This window comes from Coturnix japonica, chromosome 3, assembly GCF_001577835.2.
Source record: "Coturnix japonica isolate 7356 chromosome 3, Coturnix japonica 2.1, whole genome shotgun sequence".
Taxonomy (NCBI): domain Eukaryota; kingdom Metazoa; phylum Chordata; class Aves; order Galliformes; family Phasianidae; genus Coturnix; species Coturnix japonica.
This window is the reverse complement of record NC_029518.1, coordinates 35,670,597-35,697,025: the sequence shown is the minus strand read 5'-3', so window position 1 is coordinate 35,697,025 and position 26,429 is coordinate 35,670,597. Positions and strand designations below refer to the sequence as shown.

Genomic DNA, 26,429 nt, shown 5'->3' with positions numbered 1-26,429 from the left:
CCTCAATGAAGAATAAATAACCCAGAAGAAACCCAGATACAAATAGCTGGTGCAAATGTAGCTACTGTTTGCAGAAAGGCAACCAGATGTGCCTCGGTGTTAGCATACCAAGTATCTCATCCTCTAACCTAATAAAAAAGAGCAGATGATTCTTTATCTCTGCCCTGGGGAATGGCTCTCCTCAGTGGAGTGGTGGATCAGCCATGGAGAAAAGAGCCTGGCAAAGCCAAAGAAGGCCCCTGAGACCAGCAGTATCAGCAGAGTTCATGCTCAAGGGGAATTTCTTAACATTCATTTTGCTCCCTGCACTGCCAAGGCCACCATGCACGCACCAGCCACTTATGTGAGAGTTGCAAAAGCCAGAGGGTTTTGCACTGAAGCGTGTAGGAGGGATGGGTATTTCATTTGTTTCTTTATCCCGCAGAACAAGGGAAGCTTCTTGTTGGGGTTTGGAGTCTGTCACTGGGAGTGGCTAATATGAGGCGTGAAGGTTCACCTAACCTGTCATTTCTTGTGTGGGTGTGTTTTGCCCTAGAGCAACCTTAACTGCTTTTTAACAGAACGTTTTGGTGGGAATTGTTAAGAAAGCATTTCTCTAACTATCTGAGCCTTGCTGTTTTTTTCGCCCTACCTATACCACAGCATAAAACATTCTGTACTTTGGGAATTCTCAAGACCAGATAGTCATCTCAGTGGTACCCAATTTAGACAGAATTATTTCTCTTTTACATCAGCATGAATGAGGGTTTCCCATATGTAATATAAGATTTTGCCTCACTCACATGCAGACACAAACACCATTCTCAGCCTCTTTCATATGGAGTTAATAGCAGATAGATCAGATTAGCTCTTTGGCTAAGAACCATTACCTCAAACCTCCAGCATTAGAGAAGACCGAGAGAGTGAAGGGAAAAAATGTATTTGGCACTGTTTTTCCAATGGGTACTGAGTTCTGTGCATACTGAAGAGCATCTCAAACTTCTCAAGACTGTGAAAGCAGTTTTTGTAGGTAGAGTGGGTTCTGCATAGGATAAGGACTGGCCACAGGGCTGTGCTTGTATTCAGAGCTTTATTATCTATATCTATCTATATAAAAACAGCATAGCTTACTGTTATCAAGAATTTTTAATAGAGTAGCTTATTGTAACTCAGATTTTTGGTAGTTAGCATACCCTCCTAGTTATAGAATCATAGAATCACCAGGGTTGGAAAAAATCTCTATGATCATCCAGCCCAGCCACACACTTATCACCAATATTTCCCACTAAACCATGTCCCTCAGTACAAAACCTAAATGTTCCTTGGACACCTCCAGGGCTGGAGACTCCACCACCTCCCTGGGCAGCCCCTTCCAGTGCCTGACCACACTTCTGGAGAAGTATTTTCTAACATCCAACCTCAATCTAGACTTTTTATCTAGAATTTTTAGTCACTTAGAACTTCTAGTCCCAGGAGCCCTCTGCAGATTGGTTTGACTTCTTAATAATTAGTGCATGGTAAAACAATCATGAGCTAGACTTGGAACACACACAAAATCACGAGTCACTTAGTCCTTAGAGGAAGGTGGTGATGGTGGACGTGTCCCTGATCACTGGCGGATCATGGGGTTTTGCCATCAAACAACAGCTGCTTGTTTTTATGGCAATATCTCAAGCGCCGTTATGCTTCCCTGATCCATAGTACCACCACATGTGCAACCCATTGCCTGGGCTTTCACAGTGCTGGTGGGCAAACCTTATCACAATGAGAAAAGGAGGCTTTCTTGTCCTATAGAAGGTGTCACCTAGAGACCCATTGCACTGGCATTTCTCCTGCCTAACTGAAGCAGCTAGAAGTGAAAAGGACTGTATTGCCTTAGTTGTAGTCAGCAAGGAGATCATGCTCAGAGAGGAGCATGGCAGAGATGGGGAACAAATGTTAATCTCTGCACTTCTACTGCACAAAGGGTGTTAGTGTTAATGCTGACACAGAAGAAAGATATTCTCACCTTGAATTCCTCCAAAGCAATTCTTTTATGTGGTTGCCTCAGTAGAATGAAATTGTTATGAAATTGCCAGCACACCCACCCAGACATAAGCCAGACACTATTTGTGTTTAGAAACAAATTTTCCCTATGGGTACATTATTCATTGCCTGTCACTTGCCAGTTTTCCCTGGGAAGGTATAAACTAAACATTGGAAGTAAAGACAATACACACTTGGGTCTCTCTTTTGTCAGCTGGGTGTTGCAGCAAACCTGTAGGTTCACTCAGTCTTCCTCTGTCACACGCATTAACGTATCAGCTAAATATGTGGAGCATTACCAGAATCTCCTGCTGATCCACTCACAGGCTTCACCGTGGTATATTTGCTCTTGGCAGGATTTTGCTTCTTTTAAGAGAATTCCCAAATTCAACTATTTGAAAATCATTTGTGATTTTCAAACATTATTTGCGGAAAAGAGGAAATCATCTTCCTGATCCATCCTGCCAAAAGACTACGGGCATCTCTGCAGCCTGAGAAACATAACAGGTTGTTGTTATAACAGCTACAAACCAGATGACCTCCCATTTCCTCTCATCAGCCAGCTGCAAAAGTCCTGTAACAGTCTCAAACTGAACATCTGACCCCAGTTTATGCAACTCCCCTGTGACGGTTTCATAAGCTTTTTGTCACTTCGCTCAATTGTTTGTTGAAAGTATTCACAGCTAGATCGCCTAATGCAAATAGTTCACTATGACAGATAGCCTTATAGTTAGGCCCTCCATCTCCAAGGCAACTTCACAACTTTGTTCCAAGAGTATGCTGTGTCATGAAATAAAAAGGAAAACAATAGGATACGCAGAGACAATTCCAGCTCTAACAACCCATAGTGCTACTATATTAGCGCTGACTTAAAGAGACATTCTCAGGCTAGTTATTTCAGTGTGGGAGGGTGTTACATAAATAACCTTTCTCCCTGATGTTATGTAAGCCATATGGTGTCCATGAAGAGGATGTTGAACACTTTGCACTTAAACTTGGAACTTGGGATTATAAACAGTTTCCAAAGAGTTACATTGAAGTGATTGAGAGTGTGAAGATGGGGGGATTTCATGGCTCCACCAAAGCACTTGAACCCTACCTCTGTACAGTTCCCTTCCTTAAGGCTGCAGGCATTGAAGAGGCTTCACTAACATGGTTTTGAGCTGGATAAATCACTGCTCGTGTTCAGCTGTGTCTACCTATCACAGTGCTCAGCTGAGCTGGTAACAGGCTTGGGCTTCCCAGAGGAGGAAATATTCACTCTTTCCTTTTAGCATCATTTCTAGGTGGCCTCTGTGGACAATACTGCAACAGAGAAAGAGCCTCACTGCAGAGTATCCTGTAGGAGTGTTATTAATGTGGGTCCCTACTGAGAGTAGCAGATTTCAGCAATAAAATGAATGGAGATTCTCAGTCCTGTAGCAGTTATATTCAGTTGGTTTGCTCACTCAGAAAGGCACAGATCAGACGCAGCCCACTCAGTCCTGCTCTTTCCTTACAACCCTAAGTTCTAAAACCCATTTTTTTCCATATGAACGTTGTTGCCAGCCTTGTCTTAGGATCTATCTTACGCAATCTCTCAATGCAGCTTTAGTCTCTGTGAAAACTTTGCTTGTTTGTTGCAAGGTTGTTTGGTGTTTTTTCTTTCCCTTATCTAAACTCCCAAAACCTTCTTTTCCTATGTTCTCCCCCAGAATGTTGCTATTCTTTCTTCACTAGAAGGGGAGCCAGAGAGGTCTAACCATCAGCAGGAAGAAAGGGAAAGGTTTTACAAATAACAACCTGTTCCTAAAGAAGAGTAACACTGCCACACTTTAAAGAGACTGTCTCAAGAGACAGCAGTTCCTATTGCTGAGGGATGTAAAGAGCTGTCGATTATCTCTGGGCAAGTGCAGAGTGTTGCTGAGTTTCAGTGGAAGCTCAAACCTCCACCTCCCACAGTCAGTTGGAAACTTTCCACTGCTGGGAAACATGTGAACATCATTACTCTTTCCACTATCCCAAGACAGCAGCATAACTAAAAATGCTCTGCTTTTTGTCTGAATGGCTTCTGAGAACACAGAAATAGCACTGCTGGAAAAGAAAAAAAGTAATTGTTTCTAAAAGCAGTTGTGTATGTCTTCTAAAATCAAAGGCTGAGAACAAATGTGTGCAGGGTTAATGCTAACTCAAATCATTCCATGTTCTGATTCTGCTACTCTGAAGCTCCTGTTCAGCTGGGAGCACAGCTATCAAAGGTGTTGTGCATCCTGATCTGTGAGTCAGGTCTGAGGAAGTTCTGCTGGGATCCTCTTTGTACTCCAGCATTCAAATGTGACTAACATCTGTTTTCTTAGGTTAGGAAACTGGAGAGAGGCTTTATGCCTCTGAATGCTGCTCGACAGTCATGTGTTCCAGGTATTTGGCAATTTGAGGGTTTGGTGATTCTCCCTGGCTGCCTGAAGACTGCTTAGAGCTGTTGTCAAAGCTTTATTCACATACTATCTCAATTAGGTAACGCATCACCCTTCTGCTGCTGTAATTTGGATCTTTGCATAGGGGTACCTCTGCCAACAGGATTGTTTCTTCAGTGTTAGAACAGAGCCTGCCTTCTGCAATTAACTTTATAGTACAAACAAGAGCTATTCGTTCACATGCAATGCCTTCAGCACCTCTGATGGTCACCTTGGTATTGCATGCTCTGTAGCTTACAGATTCCCATTGTGGTAAGGCTGACCTGCACAGGGCTGGGCCAGGGTCAGCGTTCCTGGTCTCAGCCTTGTAGACTCAGCCACGTTTCATCTCCCATCCAGGACTGCCCGGTTCCCGGCGTAGTGCCAGTTCTACCTCAACCTTTTCCCGTGGGCCAGGATGTTTATCATCGCTCCTGGAGACGCTTTCCCTCTGTCACGTTGGACCGACCAATTCACCAACAGGTTAAACCATCATTAAGGGTGGGGAGGAAGGAGAGGCACACACTCACACCCACACACAGAGGCTGCACAGCGCTCCGATGGGTCCTTTCCGCGAGCAGGACCGTGCACCTCACAGCATGGCAAGGCAGCCGGCAACCTGCGAACCAGGCTCCTTTTGGTTTTGGGCCCGTTGGGCCACATTTGCGGTTAGACAGAGCGGAGCAGCGGGACCAGCAGCCGGCCCATCACAGAATCACAGAATGACCCAGTTTGGAAGGGACCTCAAGGATCATGTAGTTCCAACCCCCCTGCCTGGCAGGGCCACCAAACATACACCTTTACTAGATCAGGTTGCCCAGGGCCCTGTCCAACCTGGTCTTGAACACCTCCAAGGATGGGGCATCCACAACCTCCCTGGGCAGCCTGTTCCAGGGCCTAACCACTCTCCTAGTGAAGAACTTCCCCCTAACATCCAACCTAAATCTTCCCTCTTAAACCATTTCCCCGTGTCCTGCTATTGTCAGCCCTTTCGAAGAGTTTACTCCCCTCCTGGGAGTAAGTTCCCTTCAGGTATTAACAGGCTGCAATGAGGTCACCCCGCAGCCTTCTCTTCTCTAGGCTGAACAAACCCAGCTCCCTCAGCCTGTCCATCACCCCGCACTCCCCCAGGCACGGAGTCAAACCCCGCCCAGCGCCTGCAGCCCCACGCGGCCCACCCTGCCCCGCGCCTGGGAGGCCTCCAGCGGCACCTCAATGCGGCTGTCTATAGCAGGGCCTGCTTAACACCATGGCGGGGCTTGCGCTCTGCTCCTACTTGGCGGCCACCGAGCCCAGTATCGCCCACCATCTCACCGGGGCTCTGCTCCGCGCCTCCATTCCTGTGTCTGAGGGGCCGACAGACCGCGTAGCAGCGGGCCTTGCCGTCAGGCAGGATGGCAGGCAGCTGAGCGCGCTGCGTTGGGGCCTTGTCGGTTGGAGGGGGGGAAGCGGCTCGCTGTGGGGACGCCTGGTTCGGCGGCGGCAGCGAGATGAGCGGCAAGGAAGGTGATGGTGCGCCGCCTGCTGCGGGACGGCAGGGCTCACCGAGCCGGAGGGGAACGGGGCAGCGGGACAGGAGGGAGGACGGAGGATGAGGGGAGAGGGCCGGCTCGGCTGTGTGGTGCCTTAGCTGTTCCTTCGGCCAGGCCTGTGGCTGGCTCTAGCAGTCCCCGTCTTTGCTGTTGAAAAATATGTAGTAAAAAAAGCTGAATTGAGCCTGTAAAGTGGTAGGAAGTAGCTGCCAGATCTTGCCGTCAGCCTGTGTGCTGCTCAGGTAGAGCTCCCTCCAAATAGAAAACAAACAGTGTGGCTTTCCTTTGCTTTTTTGATCTATTTTCCTCTGATTTTCTGAAATTCACGTTACTATTTATTGCTCCTCGCTCCTCTATTTCTCTCCATTTTTTACCCCTGTTTCAGGAGGGCCTGTTTTTATTGTCCTGTGAGTTACTTTGATGCTCCAAACCTTAGCATTAAGGTAGAGGGCTGAATTCTCTTCAGTGCTTGTGTTTGTAATGTGCTCAGTGCTACAGGAGAAACAAAGCCCCAAACCCACGTCTGGACGGAAAAGAAGGAAAAAATGATTTTCAGTTTCCTCTTTCAGAAAGTAACAACGCCCACTTCTGGTTCGAGGTTGGGATAATAAACAAACGGAAACATGGTAAAATCCAGTGTTCTCCTGTAACTTCTCAGTAGCTTCCTTTTGTTTTTCTTTTAAGGAAGTTAAGAGAGCTCCACATATTCAGAAAGGTATGCTGGTATGTGAGTGTGCCAAATGTTGGCCTCTGCTAGGAACACAAAGCTTGCAGCTGTCACAAGGTGGAGATGAAAAGAGATGTGGTTACAACGTGAATGATGCTCTCCTAGGTGAAGGAGTGACTGAAGGAAGAAATGGGACCCAACTGCAAGTTGATAGTAAAAGGCAATCTAGAAGAGATGGGTTTTGAATGAGGGTTTGAAAAGGGACACTAAAGCAGAAGTGCATAAGGGCAGCTGAAGGAAACAATTTTTGCAGGGTGAAAAAACAGCTTTTAAATGAATGCAGTGTAAAGACCTAAGGTGCTGCACCACGGGAGGTAAATCTAGATAGTGTCAGTATGCCTAATTTATGCCTTGAGTACTTTTCTGATTGCTGAAGACCAATGACATAAATTACAGTCTCTTAGGAGGAGAAGGCTGAAGGGGGAGACCTTATTGATCTCTTCACATACCTGAAGGGTGATTGCACTGAGAGCAGGGTTGGTCTCTTCTTTCTGGTGACAGGGGGAATGGCCTTGAGTTGCACCAGGGGAGGTTTGGGTTGGATATAAAGAAAAACTGCTTTACAGAAAGGGTTGTTAAGCACTGGAATAGGCTCCCCAGGGTGGTGGTTGAGTCACCACCCATGGATGTGTTCAAAAACTGTTTGGAGGTGGTGCTCAGGGACATGATTTAGTGGAGGGCTGTTAGTTATAGTAGTGTGGTTAGGTTGTGGTTGGACTTGATGATCTTTAAGGTCTTTTCCAACCTGAGTAATTCTATGATTCTATAATTATTGTTCAATAAACTACTACCTGTAGGAGTTTAAATATTTTCTTTCAAGTTGAATATTGAAAATTCTAATGCTGTAGGCCCTTCTTCACACAATAATTTCCTTGCAGCTATTCCTTTATGGAAAGGAAACATAAGGATATGAATGCCTTGTGACAAAAGCACTTGGGATCCTATGGTCATCGATTGGAATTGGTGGAAGTTGACCCAGTATTCACTAGGAACAAGTAGTGTGGTATTGTGGAGATGACATCAATTGCTAATAGAAGTTCTCTCATTGTATCATGCAAAATATCAATACAGCCACAAATCTGCTGAAGACAGCATTCTGACATTATGTGTATTCTGGCAAAACTAGTTTATTTTTAAATGTTTTTATTTGTGTGTTCTTAATTTTGGTTAATAGGATCAGGTGGCTTCAGAAAACGAAAGCACGATAATTTTCCGCATGGTCAAAGAAGAGAGGAAAAAGAGAATGTTAATCCTTCTTCTCCTTTGATGACGTCTTTTAAATGTAAGTTAGAATTTGGAAAGCCAGATTATGAAAAGTGTGCATTGTGGAATGTGCTAGGAACTGTGTTTTCCCCTTACCTCCCAAATTATTATTTTGTTCCTAAGAAAGATGAAGAAATAAAAGCTGGATGACTGTTAGAGCTAATGCCTTAGCACCATATAATTTCCTTGGTGTCTTTTAACAGATGTTAGAACAGCTGTATGAGTCAGCTTGGCAGATGATTAACATTGACCCCAGCACTTTTATCTTGAGTAATGTACATACGCTTGCACTCTAAATTGAGTAGTGCAATTGTACTTTCAACTTTAATTTTTCACTCTCAAATGTATCCATTTTTTTTTCTTGAGGATACTGTTAACTTGAATTCAAAATGTCCCTTATTCCCCTCCTTTCTCATGAGATCTAATCAGCAGTGTTTGATTAGTTTCAGAACAGAGTAAGGGGGGCATTTCATCCTGACTTTTCAGGGCTGCACTGTTTGTATTCCACTAGTGTTTATAAGCCACAGAGTTATGAAGTATTTCTTTATAGTTTATTTAGTGGACTTGTGAGTCCCTGCTTGGTGCATACCTGTGCTGTAAGACCTTCTGTGTTTTGTTCAGAAATTATTTTGTGCCTTTGCTCAGTGGTGAGCGGCAGGGTTGCCTTGCTGTGGCAGGCAGAGGGCAATGGTGGTCTCCACAGCTATGCCTTGTTCAGGAGCACTGCCCACACTGGGATAAGGCTGACTGGGGCTGAGGCCCACAGCTGTAACTGTAGCACAGGATCTCAGCTTCTTGCTTACACTGTGTTCTGTGATAATCATGCTGTAAAAATTGACTCTGCAGCATTTCAGCTGGAACTCGACACCAGGCATGACAAGTATGAACGGCTTGTGAAGCTCAGTCGTGATATAACAATCGAAAGCAAAAGAACAATATTTCTACTCCACAGGTATATCAGGTGAGTCCTCTGTCTGCCTGGAAAGCAAATGGGATCCTGGGCTCCATCAGGAGAGGGGTGGTCAGCAGGGATAGGGAGATGATTTCCCTCTCTACTCGGCTCTTGTGAGGCCCCATCTGGAGTACTGTGTCCAGGTGTGGAGCCCTCAGTACAAGAAAGACATGGAGATTTTGGAAAGGGTCCAGAGGAGGGCCATGAAGATGATCAAGGGGCTGGAGCACCTCCCCTATGAGGACAGGCTGGGGGAGTTGGGCTTGTTCAGCCTAGAGGAGAGAAGGTTGCGGGGTGACCTCATTGCAGCCTTTCAGTACCTGAAGGGAACTTACACCCAGGAGGGGAGTAAACTCTTCAAAAGGGCTGACAATAGCAGGACACGGGGAAATGGTTTTAAGTTGAAGGAGGGAAGATTTAGGTTGGATGTGAGGGGGAAGTTCTTCACTAGGAGAGTGGTTAGGCCCTGGAACAGGCTGCCCAGGGAGGTTGTGGATGCCCCGTCCTTGGAGGTGTTCAAGGCCAGGTTGGACAGGGCCCTGGGCAACCTGATCTAGTAAAGGTGTATGTTTGGTTGCCCTGCCAGGCAGGGGGTTGGAACTACATGATCCTTGAGGTCCCTTCCAACCTGGGTCATTCTGTGATTCTGTGAGTCACACTGAGTGTTAAAGTGTCTGTACAAACCTAGAAGCCGTCTTTCAGTGTTCTGTGTTTGTGACTAATAGCTGAGATATTTTGTTGAGAAAGATTAATTACCCATAAACATCCTTTAGCAACTGAATGCATGCACCAGTTAGAGAATTAATAGATACTGGCTGAGGTTTTTTAGTTGGTTTTATTGGAATGTTAAACAGGATCAAAGTAGTAGAGTATAACAGCAGATGAGAGCTTATCAGCTTCCAGCAAGCTGGCAGAGAAGAACATGCAGCCTTCCTTCAGATTAATTGCCTCTGCTGTTATTTCCCCTTTTGGGTTCTTGTAACCTCACCTTCAGTAATCAGTGCAAAAAGCAGCCTTGATTGTTCACTGCATTCTGCAATCTAAGAGTCTTGTGCATAAAGCTTTGAACTTCTGTATGTTTTGTGTCCTCCTAAGCCTTCAGGCAACCACTGGAAGCCACAAACAAAGCAGGAAAAGAATGGGAAAATGTAGAGCTTCATGTACCCAGCTGAATAAAATATTTACTCGTTCTACGTGTAACTTCTATAAACAGCTCTCCCTGTTCCTTCTCCCAGATTTATTTTTTTCTTTCTTACCTGAACACATCTGTTTTGGTAGTATCTATTTTTAGTTACCATAGTAGTAACATTTATAAATAGATGTTAGGAAATTGCCCTCTTTTTTACTTGGTCTTCTGTGAGGAATTACTGCGATAATTCTGGTAACTGCCTCAACCTTGGCTGTGAATAGCTGTTCCCAGTGTAGGGAAAAGAACAATAATGAGATGCTCGTTAATTCTGAATTTTAGATTCCTGTTTTTAAGATACGTGTGTTTTTGTGAGAGTGGAAGCTTTCCGTGCTATATTTTGCTTTCCTAGTCCTTTGGTTTTAGCCACTGTTATGTCTTTACTTTCTGAAATCAGTTTGCTTTTAAATGTTTTCTTGAGACTAGTCTATCTGTAGTCTCCACATAGCCAGTAAACCTAATAATGTACTACATAGAGTTTGAGATCGGAACAGGAATGGTTTTAAAGGAAATTGGTTAAACTAAACATACATGCCAAGTATATATTGTTTGTAAATCAGATATTTCAGCCGTTCTTTCATAACACAGCTCATCATTACTGTCTAAAATGTATGTACTTAATGTGTGTTCTGTAATGTACTGCAGAATACCGATACTTTTGTTTTAAAGAGATTAATGAGCTTCTACAAAGACTGTTCAATTTCCAGCATACTCTTATGAAGCATTTACATGTATTTCTCATTGTTCTTACGTAAGCAATTGTTAGAATTATTATCTAGAATAAATATCATGCTACTGGAACTATGCTTGGCTGGCTGATTATTTTCATGACAGGAGTCTGCATAACCCATCTTTCAGAGTCTACAATAATTGTCAATGGAAGTTGAACCATTTCTGATTCCAGTATCTGCTCCATTTTTTTCCTTCAAGTCTATGAATGTGTATTAGTGATAGAAAACTTAAAACGTTTTTCTTTAACTGTCTGCTCGTATTCTGAAAGCTGCTGTTTGAATTTCTGCTTTGTGATTTCAGTGCTCCCAATGGTGAAGAAGTACTAAATGAATCTGAAGTCAAATTAGATGCTGTCAGACGGAAGATTAAGCAGGTTGCACAAGAGCTAATCGGTGAAGACATGTATCAGTTCCACAGAGCTATATCTCCCGGTAAATTATTTTACAATACAGAAAGTGCTGTTTTGCACTAAACTTGATATCTTGCCTAGCAGTGGTTCTTCTTCTTCATGCAGCAGGTTTGAACATAGCACATTTCTGTGGTTATAAAGCGGGATTCAGATTCATCTTTGTCGTTAGCAGAGTTAGTTCTGATACTGGAGAGACTATTATCACACAGACTTGTTAGTGTTGCTGTTAAACAAGGATTTGCTGCAACTGGATAACTTTGTACCCTGACCTACACTAAAGCTGGGAGTGGTTCTAATGTACGTACTGGTCAGTTGTCTTTGACAGTGTGCTACATGCTCATTTACCCCAGTTGAACAGGTTGTAACTTCAGGGAGGGAGAAGGAATGACTAGCTTGTGAAATTATACCTATGTGAATTCACAAAGTTCATGGCTTAAAATCCCTAGATTAGCATTTTCTTTCTTCTAAAGACTTGGAATATGCAATTTTTATGTTTCAGTTGCATCTTTTTTGCTCTTCTTTGTGAAATAGCAATCTTTATACCATCCCTGAGACACTAAGTACCAGTGCTTTCATCACTTTTGCTGACAAAAGATACTTTTTTTGCTATGGAATATGATTCTTACCTAAAATTCTTTTGCCTTGTTTATAGCAATATATAAGTAAAGTCTGTAACTGCTTCCTTCCCATCTTGGTCATGCTATGGAAGTATCTTGTATTTACCTATCTTATGATAGATATATCGGTTTCCTGTGCATCTTTCCTTGTTCAGACAAGAATCCTTCAGTAATTCTTCAGGGGAGAGCTGCTCAGATTTAATTTTTAAAATTATTTTACTTTTATAAGCTGGTGATGAATACACCTATGAAGAAATGTAATTTACAAGACAAACAGAGCGCAAGTTAACTTTTACTTATGTATGTGAACTTAGGGTCATCTAAGAGTGAGATGCTCTTAAGTGAAAGTTCAGTTTGGCACTCCTGAACTTGCCGTACTAGTTTTCAATGGTTCTAACTCAATTCCACAGCCTGCCTGTGGTGCTACATTTGGTTATTCAATTTAAGTGTGAGCAGTTACTCGTAGGAGAGACATTTACAACCTGTGTGAATCTTGCTGCCCTCTGTCGCTTAGTATTTTAATGAGGCAATGAAAAAAACACGGCTCAAAACCCTGTCAATACAAATGACCTCAAACTGTAAACAGTGATTGTTGAAGTGTTTGGATTTTCATTTTAAGTTCTGTTTATAAATGTTGAGAATCCAGTCCTTTCATTCAGTTTTATGAAATAAAGTTTTTTGAAAGCTTCCTTAAGACCTGTAAACATTGTCTAAATAACCTGTGAAGCTCGTAGACAAGCCGTGACTCATGTAATATTCTTTGCTATCTGTGTAACAGCATTGTTTGAGGTGTATAAATCTTTGTGAGTCCTCATGCTATGAGTTATCAGCTTTGCCACATGGGCAGAGTTATTACAAGGTAACCAGCTACCACCTGTTGGTTGCTTCACATGAATTCCACCTTATTTCTTAATATGAGGCTTAGCGTGGGTGAATTCAAAGAGATATACATACTTCTGTTTTTACCTAGGGGAATCTTAGCTGGAGTTAGCTTGCATTTATCTCAGATGTAGTAAGAGCATGCCTACAAAGCAGACAGGGAAACTTGTGGTAAATTCTGTATGTACCTATGTCCTATAAAGAAAATGAACAAACCTCTTGCTAGCATTCTGCTTACAGTTTATCTCTTCTGATTAAAATAAAGTAGGTTTTAGTTTTTAAATGAATGCTTCCTTGCCAACCTGAATAGTTAGTGTTTTATATAAAAGATATGTAAACATAATTTATTTTCAGGTTGCTATTACTATCTTATCAAGTTCCTGTTCAGGTTTGCTTCATAAACAGTTAGCTACGCTAATTCACCTTTACTGATTTGTGACTTGCATAAACATACCTATTAATGGACCACAATAAGCTCTTCACAAAACATTTCTCAAAACAACTGGAAGTACCCTGTCAGTTGCAATTCAACATTTCTCAAACTTTTCATTGCTGTTTTAAATATCAGACTTCTAAAATAACAAAGATATGTCCATCCGTAGAATAGGCTGTATATAGACTTGTAGTAGAGGAAATCATTTGCCTGCTTTGTATGTATAATGACTCAGTGCTTCCACAGCTGCAAAGCTTTTATATATGCAGTATATCCCCAACACTTGCATGTGGCTTGCAGTGAAGTGAGACTGTCTTAGAGTTACAGGAAATCTTGATAGTCTTAGGACTACTAAAGAGAATGAATCTACTGATTTCTGAGGTTTAAGAAACAAGGAGGAAGGCAAAGAGGTATTGGAGCACTAGATCATGAGGAAGAATAGGTGGGTAGAAGTAGGTTTGCTGTCCACATTTTCTTTTGATCAGGTATGCAAACAAATGCCTAAAATTTAGCAATTCTGTGGACTAATGTAGAAGATATAAAAACGCAGCCCTCCCATTGGATTTTTCCAGCCCCTGTAGGTTGTTATGGGTTGGAGTAGGACCGTTTGAGTTAGAAATGGAAATGGTTGTGCTTTCATCTTTGTCTTCTCTTTAGATATCATGAATCAGTGGCAAGTCTGGAATCTCCTAAGTTATATAATGCAGCCTAGCCCAGAGATCTCCCAGTTGTTTCTGCAGTTAGTTAGTTCTTTCCTCATTAAAAAGACTGTGTATAAAATCCAACTGAGGTACGGTGATGTTCATTCAGTTTCTTTAGGTCATCTGCATGGTCTACTGAATCATAGAATGCCTTGGGTTAGAATGGACCTTGAAGATCATTTAGTTCCAACTCCTTGCTGTGGGCAGGGTTGCCACGCATCAGCTCGGGCTGCCCAGGGTCCCATCCAGTCTGGCCTTAAGCACCTTCAGGGATGATGCATCCACAGCTTCTCTGGGTAGCATGTGAAAGTGCTTCACTACCTTCTGAGTAAAAAATTTCCTCCTAATACATACTCTAAATCTCCTCTGTTTTCCCCTTGTCCCATCATAATCTGCCCATGTAGAAAGTCAATACCTAAATTTTGGCTCTTCCTTCAGTGGGTGGAGTTTGTGTCTGCTGGTGCTTGTCATGCATGTTTTGTAAAGGGAGCGTGTTAGAATATAGGAGTGTGTTATTGAGAAGACGGAGATTGCTTTTAGGCATTGATTATATGAGGCATTGATTATATGATAAGATTATAGCCTTGAATGTGGCCCATCTGTGCACTCCCTGCCACCAGATACGCATTACCTTGAGGCTGCCCTGGATAAACCTGAGAGCCAGAAACACCTGATGACTGCATATAATACTGTTGGTTTTGTAGCTTTGCATACATGGAATACATTGGGTCTTCATTCATCAACTTGTTATACAAAGAAAGAGCCTCCATTGCTTTAACATTGAGCTCTGAAAGTTCTGAATGTTTCCTGTCTATATCTTTTAATTTTTCATCTATGGGGGGTCATAGACACATGAGCTTGTGTCTATGCCAAGTATGAAGCGCAAACCTGTAGCATGAACCTTCCTCTCACTTTGTTTGCTGAATCCACTCTTCAGTTAGTCACTGGGATGCAAAAAAAGGGTTGCACAGACTTAAAGACTTGTAGATTTTGATGCAGCTGACACTGGGATCAAGGTGACAGATGTAAAGATGCTTGCTGTCAGGAGAAGCTGAGGTAGAAAACCTAGAAGCATGAGGCAAGAAGGAACAGTTAGCTGAAGAACGACTGTGAGAGGGAATGTCTTATCCTCCCTGACTGCAGTGTTTATGAAATACTGCAATTGTAAGGGAAAACAATGATAGGAGTTAAGAACGCTGCTTTTGCTTTTTGTTTTTAAGTCTAGTGGTTTTTAATTGTTGCCTTGCTTTTTTCACAGTGGAAAAGTTTACATGCCTTTCTGAGAACAAACGTAGCTAGGAGAAGTGCTAGATTGTTTAGGTATTTCCTGAAGCTGTAAGTCTTGACTTTCTCTTAGCTTTCAAATCTGATTTTGCGTTCTAAAGAATTTCTGGAGAATTTGTTAAAAGGGTTTTCGTGAACAAAAACATTGCAATTAAAGTGTTGTTTTCTTCCAAAAAGAATAAAGAAACGCCTGCGTCCCATATCTCAAAAGCAGCATGTCCAATTAACCTCAAACTTCCTAAAAATATTCTCCTTTGTCTTGAAACCAAACACGAAACATCCTCCTGTTCCCCACCCTGTGTCTCTCTGAGTAAAAGGCATCAAAACTGGGCTCGTAATGGAAACTGCTGTAGCAGCCTTAGCTAAAGAGTCATGACTATCTGCATCATAAAGCTGTCTAATACATGTTTTATTCAGTATAATAACTGTTCACCTATAAATAGAACGGTGCTATGAGTATAATGGTTGGGAATATTGTTTGCCACTTGTAATTGTTAAATGCTTTTTTTGGGGTTACTCCAAACAGTTGTTCTTTTGACTTGAAGATAAAACAATTCTGGCAGAGCACTAAAGGAGTTTCATGCTTTCCCTCATTAAGATTAGTGCTAATGGCACGCAGGACGTTTCCCCAAAGGACACTTGCATGAGCTCAAACACTGAGTATAGCACTAATTGAACAACAACAAAAACTGATGACTGTTTTCTACGCGTTTCTTAACAGTACAGATTGTCCCAGGGGACGATTAAACAAGCAAACAAAGAGATACTGAAATAATGAAGTCTTTTTTTAATGTGGAGCTCTCCATTTGTTATGTTAGGATGTTCGGCTTTGTTGATATTTTTAAAGCTTTACTATTTGTAATATAGAATTCCTGCTCTTTGCCCCACTTTGCAGTGTATACCTTATATATCCTGTGAGGAAACGTGTACTGTTTCTTTAAAATTCTTGAGAGATGCTATGCAAGAAAAGGACTGAGAAAGAGTTTATGAGTGTATGAAGTAAAGGGGAGAAACTTTTCAGGATTTGGTATATGTAGTATTATATTATTTATGAAAAACTCCAAAGTAGTACTGTAAAATACCAGTGATGGACAGGAAAAAACCTGTATAACATTTAAAAACAGAGTATGCTCTGTAACACTTTAGGATTTATTCCAAGTATGACCTCCATCTGGTCTGCATAAATGCAAAACTTGTATATTGCGGAGGGGAGCTAAGAGTCTGCGGTAGGTTGGTGTTGGGTGGGAATGAATGGAGCTCCTTTCTAACATGGCTTATTAAATGAAATCTCTAAATGATTGAAGCAAGCCTTGCCAATTTTTGGCCCTTAACAGTATGAGATGTGGACCTGTGTAAGAATTGTAAGGCTGTTGAGGTGGCAAACCATTTCCTATAGGAAACCTAGACTGAGGAAGCTGTTAAGAGCGATCACTTAAGCTACGTGTAGGTGTCTTTACAATGAGGTCAAGATTTTGCTAGGGACGAGTATATATTGTCTTCACAGCTGATAGCTGCACGTAAATTCCCATATGGAATGAAGAGCCCATATTTCTTTCGGGGCTTCTTTGCTAATACAGCGTAGAGTGATGATAACAGATGTAACTGGAACACTGTTGGCTGACCTTTCTGTTTGCTGTGTGTCAGTACTAGCAGTAACAGTGAATGGAGTGGGTTGCTCGGAGGAGCTCATTAGCTCTTTATCATGTCTGCACTTGCTCTGAATGGGATTAGATGATGAGGCTGTAAAATGTCAACACCTTGTCAAAACTACTGCTCTGTGAATGCTGATGTTGGTGCGGGGAATTCTGTGTAAAAGTTCAGCATTGACGCAGTGGGTTTATCTTGTGCAGACACTATTTATGTTCTGAGAGTATGTTATAATGTAGCTTGTTTCACTATCCTACCTTATGCCATATAAAGTCACTTCAGGACTTTTACTGTAATGCAATAAATAACTTGTGTTGGAGTGGATAAAGCAAATTGTTCTTTTTCCTATATATATGCAAAACAAAGTTAAGGCTAAGAACAATTATGTACCTCTGAAAAAGAACTTTTTTTGGTCTTACAATTTAAAACCTATAATAAAGTAGGTGACATACAAAGGAAAAGCTTTTTACTGCTTGAGGAAGGGTATCATGAATTGTAATCATCTCACCCAGGAAAAAAACTTTCATACACCTCAAACTTGAAAGGAAAACTGTCCGTGGAGGAAGCAATCAGATTTCTGCAAGATGGTGGGAAAACATAATAACACAGGAACAGGATGTAGCTAAAGAATTAAGTTCATCTCTTTGCTGTTGTGGGTGAGAGGTAAAACGCCAGAAATGGAAACAAAGTTTCCTGATTATACTGAAAAATTAATGGAATTTACAGTGAAGAAGCCAATATTTTATCAGACATAATTTTGTTAATTTGTGTGTTCTTACTTTGTGTGTTTCTTTGTTCTTGCACAGCAACAAACTATCAAACTGATTTTTCAGTAACTAAATTGCTTGTTTGAAACTTGCTATCTTCAGTGTATTATATTTTACCACTCTTGGACTATTTCTAGCTCATGCCTATTTTCTAGGTTCTTCCAAGGAAAGTGAAAAATCAGTATGGAAACCATGTTGAATTCAGCAAGTAATGGTGGTATATCCCTCAGATCTACAAGTGGGGACAAAATAGAAGGTTGTGAGCTTATCTTCCACAACATCTTCTACAAGGAAACTGTTGTCTATTTGTACACTTATTTCTAGAAGTAATAACATAAAAGGCTCAATTAAATTGATCTCTAAATGAGAGCATAAAACTCTGCAGTTCTCTGCAGGGTTTGTGTCTGTTTGAGAAATAATTTAACTGTCATAGGCACTTATGCCTGTTAAATAGGGAGCCTATATTGTTTCTTTAATTTTGAGGAATGAAGACGAACCTCTGGTTTACCTTTTCCCTGACTGTGATGTGTATGCAGCTTTAAACTAGCAAACAACTCTAAAGCTTCAGCATCTGAAGTGTATCACACATACAGCTGGAAAGGAGCAGAGCTGCAGGATGGTCATGGGTATGTCAAGTAAAAACTGACTAATTGATTAAAGCATTCAGGGTTTAATGAAAGAGATTTTCACCAATTTAAGTATTGATATGATTGTAAACCAGCTTAGATGAATCATTGCTAGATGCAATATACGTTCTGGTTTCAGTTACCACCTTGAAGTGATTACTGGTAGAATGCATACAGTATCTTTCTCTAATAAATATTCCTATATGAGCTTGCACTGATTGTCAAAGTGATTTCAAAACTGAATTGTTAAAATGGAGCAGTTTATCTAGAAATGGACTTGGCTGTGTTTTTCTCTTCCCCATTTCCCTTTAAAATTCAAAGGCTGAACGAAGCTCTGCATGGTATACATACATAGACGTGGCTCCACATTTAAAGCGTTACTCAGTGAATAGAAATAGCAGATTTATTTATTTATTTATTTTCTTTGATCTGTCATTTCAGTACATGCATGCATACACATCTTAGGTAAAATTAGATTGTATTTACCCTAATCTGACTCCTTCAATTAAGGGACTGTTTACCCATTTTTGAAATAGAACCATCTTTTCCTATCTCCTACATGTTCATTTGACTCTTGGAGGGAGTGCTGCAATGAGTTGAGTGTTTGAAGAGAACCAATTCCATGCTGGTACAATACTAGTTTTGTTTGTTTGTTTGTTTGTTTATTATTCTTTTAGAGAAACCTCGTACTGTTATTTCTCAGATTCTGTATGTACAGATGAGTCTTTATTATCAGATGATTCAACTGGAAAGAAATTGCACAAACTTTTAGGCATGAAATTTACTTGTCAGTAGATGTGTGCTGAGAAGATACCTCTGTGTAACTTTCCAGTTTGTGTGTGGAAAATATATTTTCAAAATCTAGAAGGAAGACATTACATGTGTGATAGTAGCTTATCACTAGTACGAGCTGTTTATACAGGGTAAATGTAATAAAATATCAAAGTATTTTAACTTTTGTGTAGCTTCGGCTTTGTAATTTTAAGCAATGCTAGTGGAAGTAATGCCATGCTTTTAGTTGTGGTTTCCTATGTGTGTTCTAGGGAAATAAAATGTGTAAAACAGTTTTACAAGCTATTACTGGCAGCTCAATCTGTAAATAATCCAATTTTGGAATAAATCCAAAATAAAAGCATGAGGGGAAAGGTACTGTTAGTACTTTTAGACAGTGGGTAGTGAAATGGGATGGAGCTTTTCACCTTGGGGATTATTTGCTTAACATAGCGGATGTCCTTCCATTAAACTAAAACATAACATATTCAAACATCCTTCTACCTGCATATAAAAACACCTTCTTTCAAGGTCTTGGGTCGCTAAAAGGTTACGTTGCAGCTACTTTTGGAAGGACTTAAAATACGAATATTTTTTGCAAAGGAGTTGCTGCCAGTCTATTTGTGATGCTAACAGTGTCACATAAGGTTTTGTAAACTTACTTGTAAATGCTGTGAGGTAGATGCCCAAACTGTGCAAGGTGAAATGACAAACCAGAATGTGTGTACAGTATTCATATAGTGGTGTTAAAAAGAAGGGAGGAAAACAGTGGAACAAGTCAATTTGGGTAGGAAAGGAGTAGGTAAAAATGTGTGTGCATTTGTGCTTGTGTGTGTATATACATATATATGGAGAGAGAGAAAGGAAAATAAATGCATGTAAATACAAAAATGAAAGAAGGAACCAAATATCCTGAAAAAGGACAAAATGTGTGTGTAGGAGTTAAAGTGGAATGAGTTGAAGCTGGGAGTTAAGATTGATGGAGAAAACTGTATACTGGAAGGTTTGAGAGCTGATTTGATCTCTTTGACAACTTGGGTGAGTGCCACTTTGATTCTTCATATCTGGTAGTCTTCACAGATAGCAGATTATCATAGATGTCATTTAAAGTGCTGTGGTATTGGGTAACTTACAACTTTTCCATAGAAAAAGCCAAAATGTCATAATAAATTACTGGTTGTGTTACATCATCAGCGTAAGTCAGAAGAAGAGGTGATGAAGTAAATCTTCCTTTATGTAACTTCTGAAATTACTAATTTTAGAAAATCCTGAGTAGTTTTTCTCTATTAGTCCCCTGTGACTTCTGCTCAGAATGCTTTACCCAAACTTAGTTGATTAAACTATTGCATTTAATTGGCCTTACAGCTCTCTGCAAGAGAGAAATAAAATGAGTGTGGCTCTGGTTGCTGAATCTTATTCTGCTTTTCAAGCTGCTGCTGTATAGGGCCATGAAGGGTGCAAACTGAACTGCCTTCCTGAATTGCCTTCCCTCACTTTGCAAATTCATGTTTCAAAGGAAAAAATGCAGGTCTTTCATTAAGCTTTTGTGATTGTAACATGAAAAACATTTTCCCTTGAGGTCTCCTCTAGCTTTCTGGGGATCGTTCCACTTTCCTCTGTTACTCAAGACTGTGTTCCCTTGTCACTGATTTAGACTTTCTCTTTGATCCGGATGAAGCCTAACTTTTCTGCTTCCTGGATATCTCTGTAGGCTGAGATTCTGGCCCTGGAGCGGTCTGTTGGGGTTTCTAAGATTATTTCAATGGAAACAGGATTCTACTGCTAGTTACCTTGGGTACCTCCATCTTTTATTTAACTTGACATATTGGCAAAGCTGTTGTCTACTCATGGCCCTTTTCAGCGTGTTACAGCAATGTCACCTCTTTGCTTTTCTTAAAGCAAAACCATCCCCTTGTAATTGTTCAGAACTGTTCTGCTAAGATCCATCATGTTACAGTCTGTTCCTTTAACTTCCTCTTTTGGCTCTGTCTCTGCCCCTTGGTCAGATACACATGTATTGTTATTGTCTTCAAAACTTTTTAGCTTAGTCCTGCTGTGGCTGTTTGCTCCAGATTCATTTCTGCTTTTTTTTTTCCCCCCCTCCATCAATGCCAGTTTCAGATTTGTGCTTGGGAGCTTTTCCCACATGCTTCCCCCAGATTTGCTCTCTACATATAAGGAAAAATTAACAGAACCTATGAATCACCATCTCAATGTTTAAGCTATATTTTTTGATCTCACTTTTGCTAGTTGCGCGTACAGAAAATTGCCATCTGCTGAGTTGATAGTGAGAGGTAATTGTGACAGGTGGCTGCAGATGGCATATAAATCTGGTACAAGCTGTGTTTGTTATCCTATCTTTTATTTCCTTGCTGGCACACCTTTTGTTCTTCCTGCATTCCATATTTTCAGAGTGTAAGTTCTTGAGGATAAGGCTGTCCTTCATTGTATTCACCTTGCCAAACACTGCAGCTCTGTCTGGGTTATTGTAATTATTGTTATTAGGTTTTGATCTGGATTTATTTGCAAGAAAATATGCTTTGTCCTGAACATGAATTTTACCTAGCCTGTGTTTTTTAATGAGCCTATTCACAAATTCCTACAAAACAAATAAATGGGAAATGAAGTTTTAAACAAGCATTTTCTGTTGCAAATAACATGAATGAAAGGAAGCATTACCTGTATTATGTGGACCATCTGCCTGCACTCTCCACCATATAAATGCAATGCTTTAGGAGCTTCCGTATACGGAGAAACTTCTCAATATGTTTCTGGGAGTGAGTAGCACGATACTTTCTACTGATGTACTGGAGGATCTGAATGGAAAATGCACTTGGAGTGAACACTTGAAGATGTTGATCTGCAGTGCTTTTCCTCTCGTATGTCATAAGTGTGCTATGTTAAGTACCTTTACAGTGTTATTTCTGGATTACAGTTTCTACTTTCTGCTGGTGATGTTAAAATAGTCTCACATACGAAGCATGGATCATTGTTCTAAAGTCTGAATCGTTTGCTTAATAATTCAGTGGGTTTTTTTTTTTTTTTTTTTTTTGCAGGACTTCAAGAATATATTGAAGCTGTTTCATTTCAGTATTTTATCAAAACCCGATCTTTAATTAGTGTTGAAGAGATCAACAAGCAACTCATATTTACAACAGAAGACAGAGAAGAAACAACAAACACGGTAAAAGTTTTTCTTTTCTCATATAATGTATATCTTTTTGGAATGTTAACACAATGACTGAGCTTAGTCCTATTTTCGGCATTTGATTAAATTAGTCCAGTTAATGGAATGGTATTACATATACATGTGGGTTTTGACTCAGTCATTCAAAAGGTACTTTTTATTATGAGAAGGTTTAAACTACATCAGTGGGCTACAAATTTATTCATTTCATATCTACTTTAGGGCAAAATGAACACCTTCTGGTAGGGAGAAGGATGTGGGATTGTAAAATACTGAGAAACACATGTAGAAGAGGGATTTTTAATGTATGTGATTGTATCTGTAAGATCTACCAGTGTAATAGTAGTGTAGCAAAAGTTGGAGGAGACTGATGAATTTGAGACCAAATGAAATCTTCCTACTTCTTACTAAGATAACCAGGGGAGGCACTCTGTTTAGCTTCTGTTAGTATTCAGCATGTGTTTTAGCTAGGTCATTTGTAACATTCCTAGAGTTGCTCTTTGTGTTTTCAGAGGACAAACTCATGTACTCTTGCACCTTAGCCCTCGTGTTGTATCTGCTATTTCTTCACATGACCGTACCTTTACGCTGCCCTACACAGAATTTGCACAGACACTGCTGCCAATGGCCACAGTAAACTGGGCACGTTTTGTTGGCGGGGCTCAGGAGATGGCTGTGGTAAGGTACAGAAATGGTCATGCAGTGCACGTGCGAAATAAAGTAATACACAGCTTGAATGTTTGTGTATCTTTGGACAAGACCATTCAATCAGAATTTAAGTCCATCAGGCTGAAGTCTGCAAGCCAAAAAAAAAAAGGCAAATGCAATGCTAATACAAAAATATTCTGTTTGTATACAAAAGTTGTAGAAGAATATTGTACGGATCATGCTTTTCAGAGCGGAAATCACATCTCGATGGAATGGATACTTTGATATCTCACAGCATGCTAGAGGAACGATTAGCGTATAGTACTTCTGAAATCAGAATGTGGAAGCACTGTGCACTAGAGTGTTTGTAATTCCTATTGCTTTACAGTGCATTAGGTAAATTAATGTGCATTTGAACCATTTTAGATTCTTTTCCATAATTCTCTGTAATGCAATTTGCTCTGTTCTGTCCTCAGCCCTCCAGTTCCCAGGATAAACAACCACACACTTGGAGCCTGAAGGTGACACCTGTAGATTACCTGCTGGGGGTGGCTGATCTAACTGGAGAGCTGATGAGACTGTGCATCAGCAGCGTTGGAAATGGTGACATCGACACACCTTTTGAACTGAGCCAGTTCTTACGTCAGATTTATGACGGTTTTACTTTCATTGGCAACACTGGACCTTATGAAGTATCTAAGAAACTGTACACTTTGAAACAGAGTCTGGCAAAAGTAGAGAATGCCTGCTATACGTTAAAAGTACGGGGCTCTGAAATCCCAAAGCACATGTTGGCTGACGTGTTCTCCACCAAAACAGAATTGATTGACCAAGAGGAGGGTCTTTCTTAAAATAAGGAGACTGTCACAGCCCAGAAGGGGAGAGGACTTACACAGAGGAATCTTGTTAGTTATGATTTTTAGGGTTTTGACCCTCTCAGAACTTTTTAGGTAGAGACATTTTTAGTTTTATCTATGAGAAGATTGTTTGCAATAGTGATTTGTAACCAAAAATACTTTTTATGGTGTTCAAGAGAACAAATGTTTGACTTTGTCCTCTCGGCATGGAATTTCCTGTATTGCTCCATTGTATCTTCTTTCAGAATGACCAAACGTTCCACTGTGCTTTGCACCGGTGACTGTCAGTAGTGCCGGTCACCTCAAACAGGTGTGGTCACTATTATCACTAATTAGCAGTGGAAAAAAATGGGTAGGTACTGGTTGTTCAGCATTAGCCATAAGTTTCTGCTGAGCTTTGTTTTCTGACTGGGTTCTGTCTTCATGTTGTATCTAAAATGATGCACCTATACATGTGAAAGTTTAACCTTTGACTTGAAGCTGAGGTGGTCTTGAAAAGATGCCATATTAATGCTTTTAAGCATGAAACTGAAGCTAAGTCAACTTTTCTCCAGTTGGTAATGAGGTTAATTGCACCAAGCATGTATTACTGTGCTCTCATTGTTCTGGAGCTCTGTTAAAATTGAGTTCTGTTTAAGTTGCGCAGGTTCTTTAGATATTTTGGTATGAGTTAGAAAATCATTTAAAAATGTGGAACTTAATGGTTTACATTTTGGGAACACGTTGCAATGCAGAATCTGCCATTGTTGTAGACAAAAACAGAAGGAAGACCTCCCAAGTATGCTTAATGCACATAGATTGGTTAAGGCAAGTGCTTCTTGAACAAAATGAAGGAGGCTTTGTGCTGGAAGTCTGTTCTCTGTTGTTCGTGCTGCCCTGAGGACCTCCAGTGGGGCTGGGCTAGTATAAGTATAGAAAGGGTCAGCCAAGCTTTAAATATCTGTTAGCAGGAACTATATCATGTGCATGTTCCTATGGAAAGGAAATTGCAAACAGAAATAAGGCAGACATTCTGACTTCCAGGTTTATCTTTGAGGTGGGTATGTCACCGCTGGCAAAAAATCAGGGCTTTCTGCCGGTGTCTGAAGTTATGGAAGTCTGATAATGTACGTTATGCTAAAGGAAAACAGATAAAACAACATGATCTTTAGACTCCAGGAAATAGGCCTCCCAACTGCAATTGAAAATACTGCATGTTTTTTATTTCCACTTCCATATGCTGTGATAGTGCCAATATTTTTCCCATGAGCGTGTCCTGAGTAGCGCGGATCATCTGACACATGGGCAGGAATGGGTAAATACGTTTTTGTCACGTTTTTTCCCGTTGTTTCCACATAAAGCAATATGTGGTGGGTGCTTTCCCCCCCCCTATTACTGTTGGTTTCTTTTTTTTTCCTTTTTTAAACAATAAATTCTGAAAGCAGTCACTGCCTGCATGTTGGGGTTTATTTTGCTGTTTTTAGTCCTAGAGGTAAATAAAGGTGGGAGGTTTTCCTCCTGATGTGCAGAACTACTTTCTCAACCGTTTTATTCAGGGAAGACTAATAAGTATCTGAGTTTGAAACTGTGTGACCCTCTTGAGATAAAACAAACAACCAACAAGGGATTCAGATGGCTGAACAGTTTTACACCAGCATAAATCTGCAATGAAGCATATATTTTTTTTTCTCCCTTTTTATTTCTTTTTTGGAAGGGGGAAGATGTGATGAGGAGTAAGAAAGGAAAGTGAAGCCTATTCATAAGCAAGCCTTTTTAAAATGCTTTGTTAAGGTGCATATTCATCTGGTATTTCACTTGAAGCAGGTATAAGAGTAGTGCCATGTCTTTTGGCATTGAGTGTGGGATGAAAGCCTATCGTATCGTTATTAGATGTATTATCTGATACTAAACAGAGGGCTGTATGTTGTCTGTCCCTGTAGCTATTGGGCAGAAGCTGAACATTTTCATGTCACAGTTTGAAAAGGGATGAGGTGAATGACACTGAGAGCCTGCTGCTGAATGAGCGCACAGCGGCCACTGCTTTAGTCAAACAGCTGCTGCCCTTGTACAGTCATTCATGATTTGGAAACCACAGAATTATAAAAATGGTATTTTTACCAGCAGAATTGAGAGGTTTCTTCACAGAGTGTGCTTTGGTTCTAATACCAACCTTAGCATTTCACTAAGCCTAGAGAATTCTTAACGGCAGATGAGATTTCTAAATTCCTTCAGGCTGCCTGTTTATAATCAGAAGCTGTAATAATCCCTAATAGGGAGGAAAGTGTATGTGTGGTGTATTAGAGCAGCGGCACAGATGGGAAATAGCTAGCGGCCTGCAAACCTCCTGCTCAAGGAAATATTTTCCCCCCAAAACAATTAGACTGCGGCTATTTGAAAAGTGACAGACATTTATCAGCAAAACAAGCTGCTAAATAAGCAGTGGCAATTGTCCCATTTCTTATCCCATTGCTCTGTGGAGCCATTGATATGCTTGGTCTACAGCCAGAACAGGACTACGTCATAGCAGATGTTTCACGAGGGCAGCTCTGTGTGCTAAAAACCATCTGGCTTTCTGAAATCTTTCTCAGAGGTGATATTTCTTTATGTTTGACTTTTGTCCTGGCTACTAATTTGCAGAGAGGAAAATAGATCCAACCGCATTTAGCTTTCCAGAACTGCAGTGAAGTTATATAAGAGAAGCTTCCTGTTGACAGGACAAGAGTGTGTATCTACTCAGTCTTCCTTACTTGGATTTTTTTCAGTGAGTTTATCCAAAGTAAAAAGCAATTAATAAAA

The 26,429-nt window shown here is 40.7% G+C and overlaps 1 protein-coding gene and 1 long non-coding RNA gene across 3 annotated transcripts in view; one reads left to right on the top strand and one right to left on the bottom strand.

The window, feature by feature from the left end:
* The window catches only part of LOC116653243, a 49,260-nt gene that overhangs the window by 21,445 nt on the left and 1,386 nt on the right, over positions 1-26,429 (bottom strand). The window contains exon 2 of the long non-coding RNA XR_004306789.1: positions 14,780-14,932. This is a non-coding gene — a long non-coding RNA (uncharacterized LOC116653243). The remainder of the gene's footprint in view (positions 1-14,779; positions 14,933-26,429) is intronic.
* Positions 5,814-25,164, top strand: TSNAX (translin associated factor X). 2 transcript variants are annotated; one of them, XM_015857906.1, is made up of 6 exons: positions 5,814-5,942; positions 7,870-7,977; positions 8,805-8,919; positions 11,129-11,259; positions 22,019-22,146; positions 23,274-25,164. In XM_015857906.1, the coding sequence occupies exons 1-6, from the start codon at positions 5,927-5,929 to the stop codon at positions 23,646-23,648; spliced, it is 873 nt and encodes a 290-aa protein (XP_015713392.1). In that variant the 5' UTR covers positions 5,814-5,926; the 3' UTR covers positions 23,649-25,164. The 2 variants fall into 2 exon arrangements, with proteins under 2 accessions (XP_015713392.1, XP_015713391.1); XM_015857905.2 differs by having other exon boundaries at positions 5,863-5,948.

Coding starts and splice junctions, on each gene's coding strand:
- TSNAX (XM_015857905.2), top strand. CDS start 5,927: ATGAGCGGCAAGGAAGGTGATG. Junction 7,978..8,804: donor TTTGATGACGTCTTTTAAAT/GTAAGTTAGAAT, acceptor TTGACTCTGCAG/CATTTCAGCTGGAACTCGAC. Junction 8,920..11,128: donor CTACTCCACAGGTATATCAG/GTGAGTCCTCTG, acceptor TTGTGATTTCAG/TGCTCCCAATGGTGAAGAAG.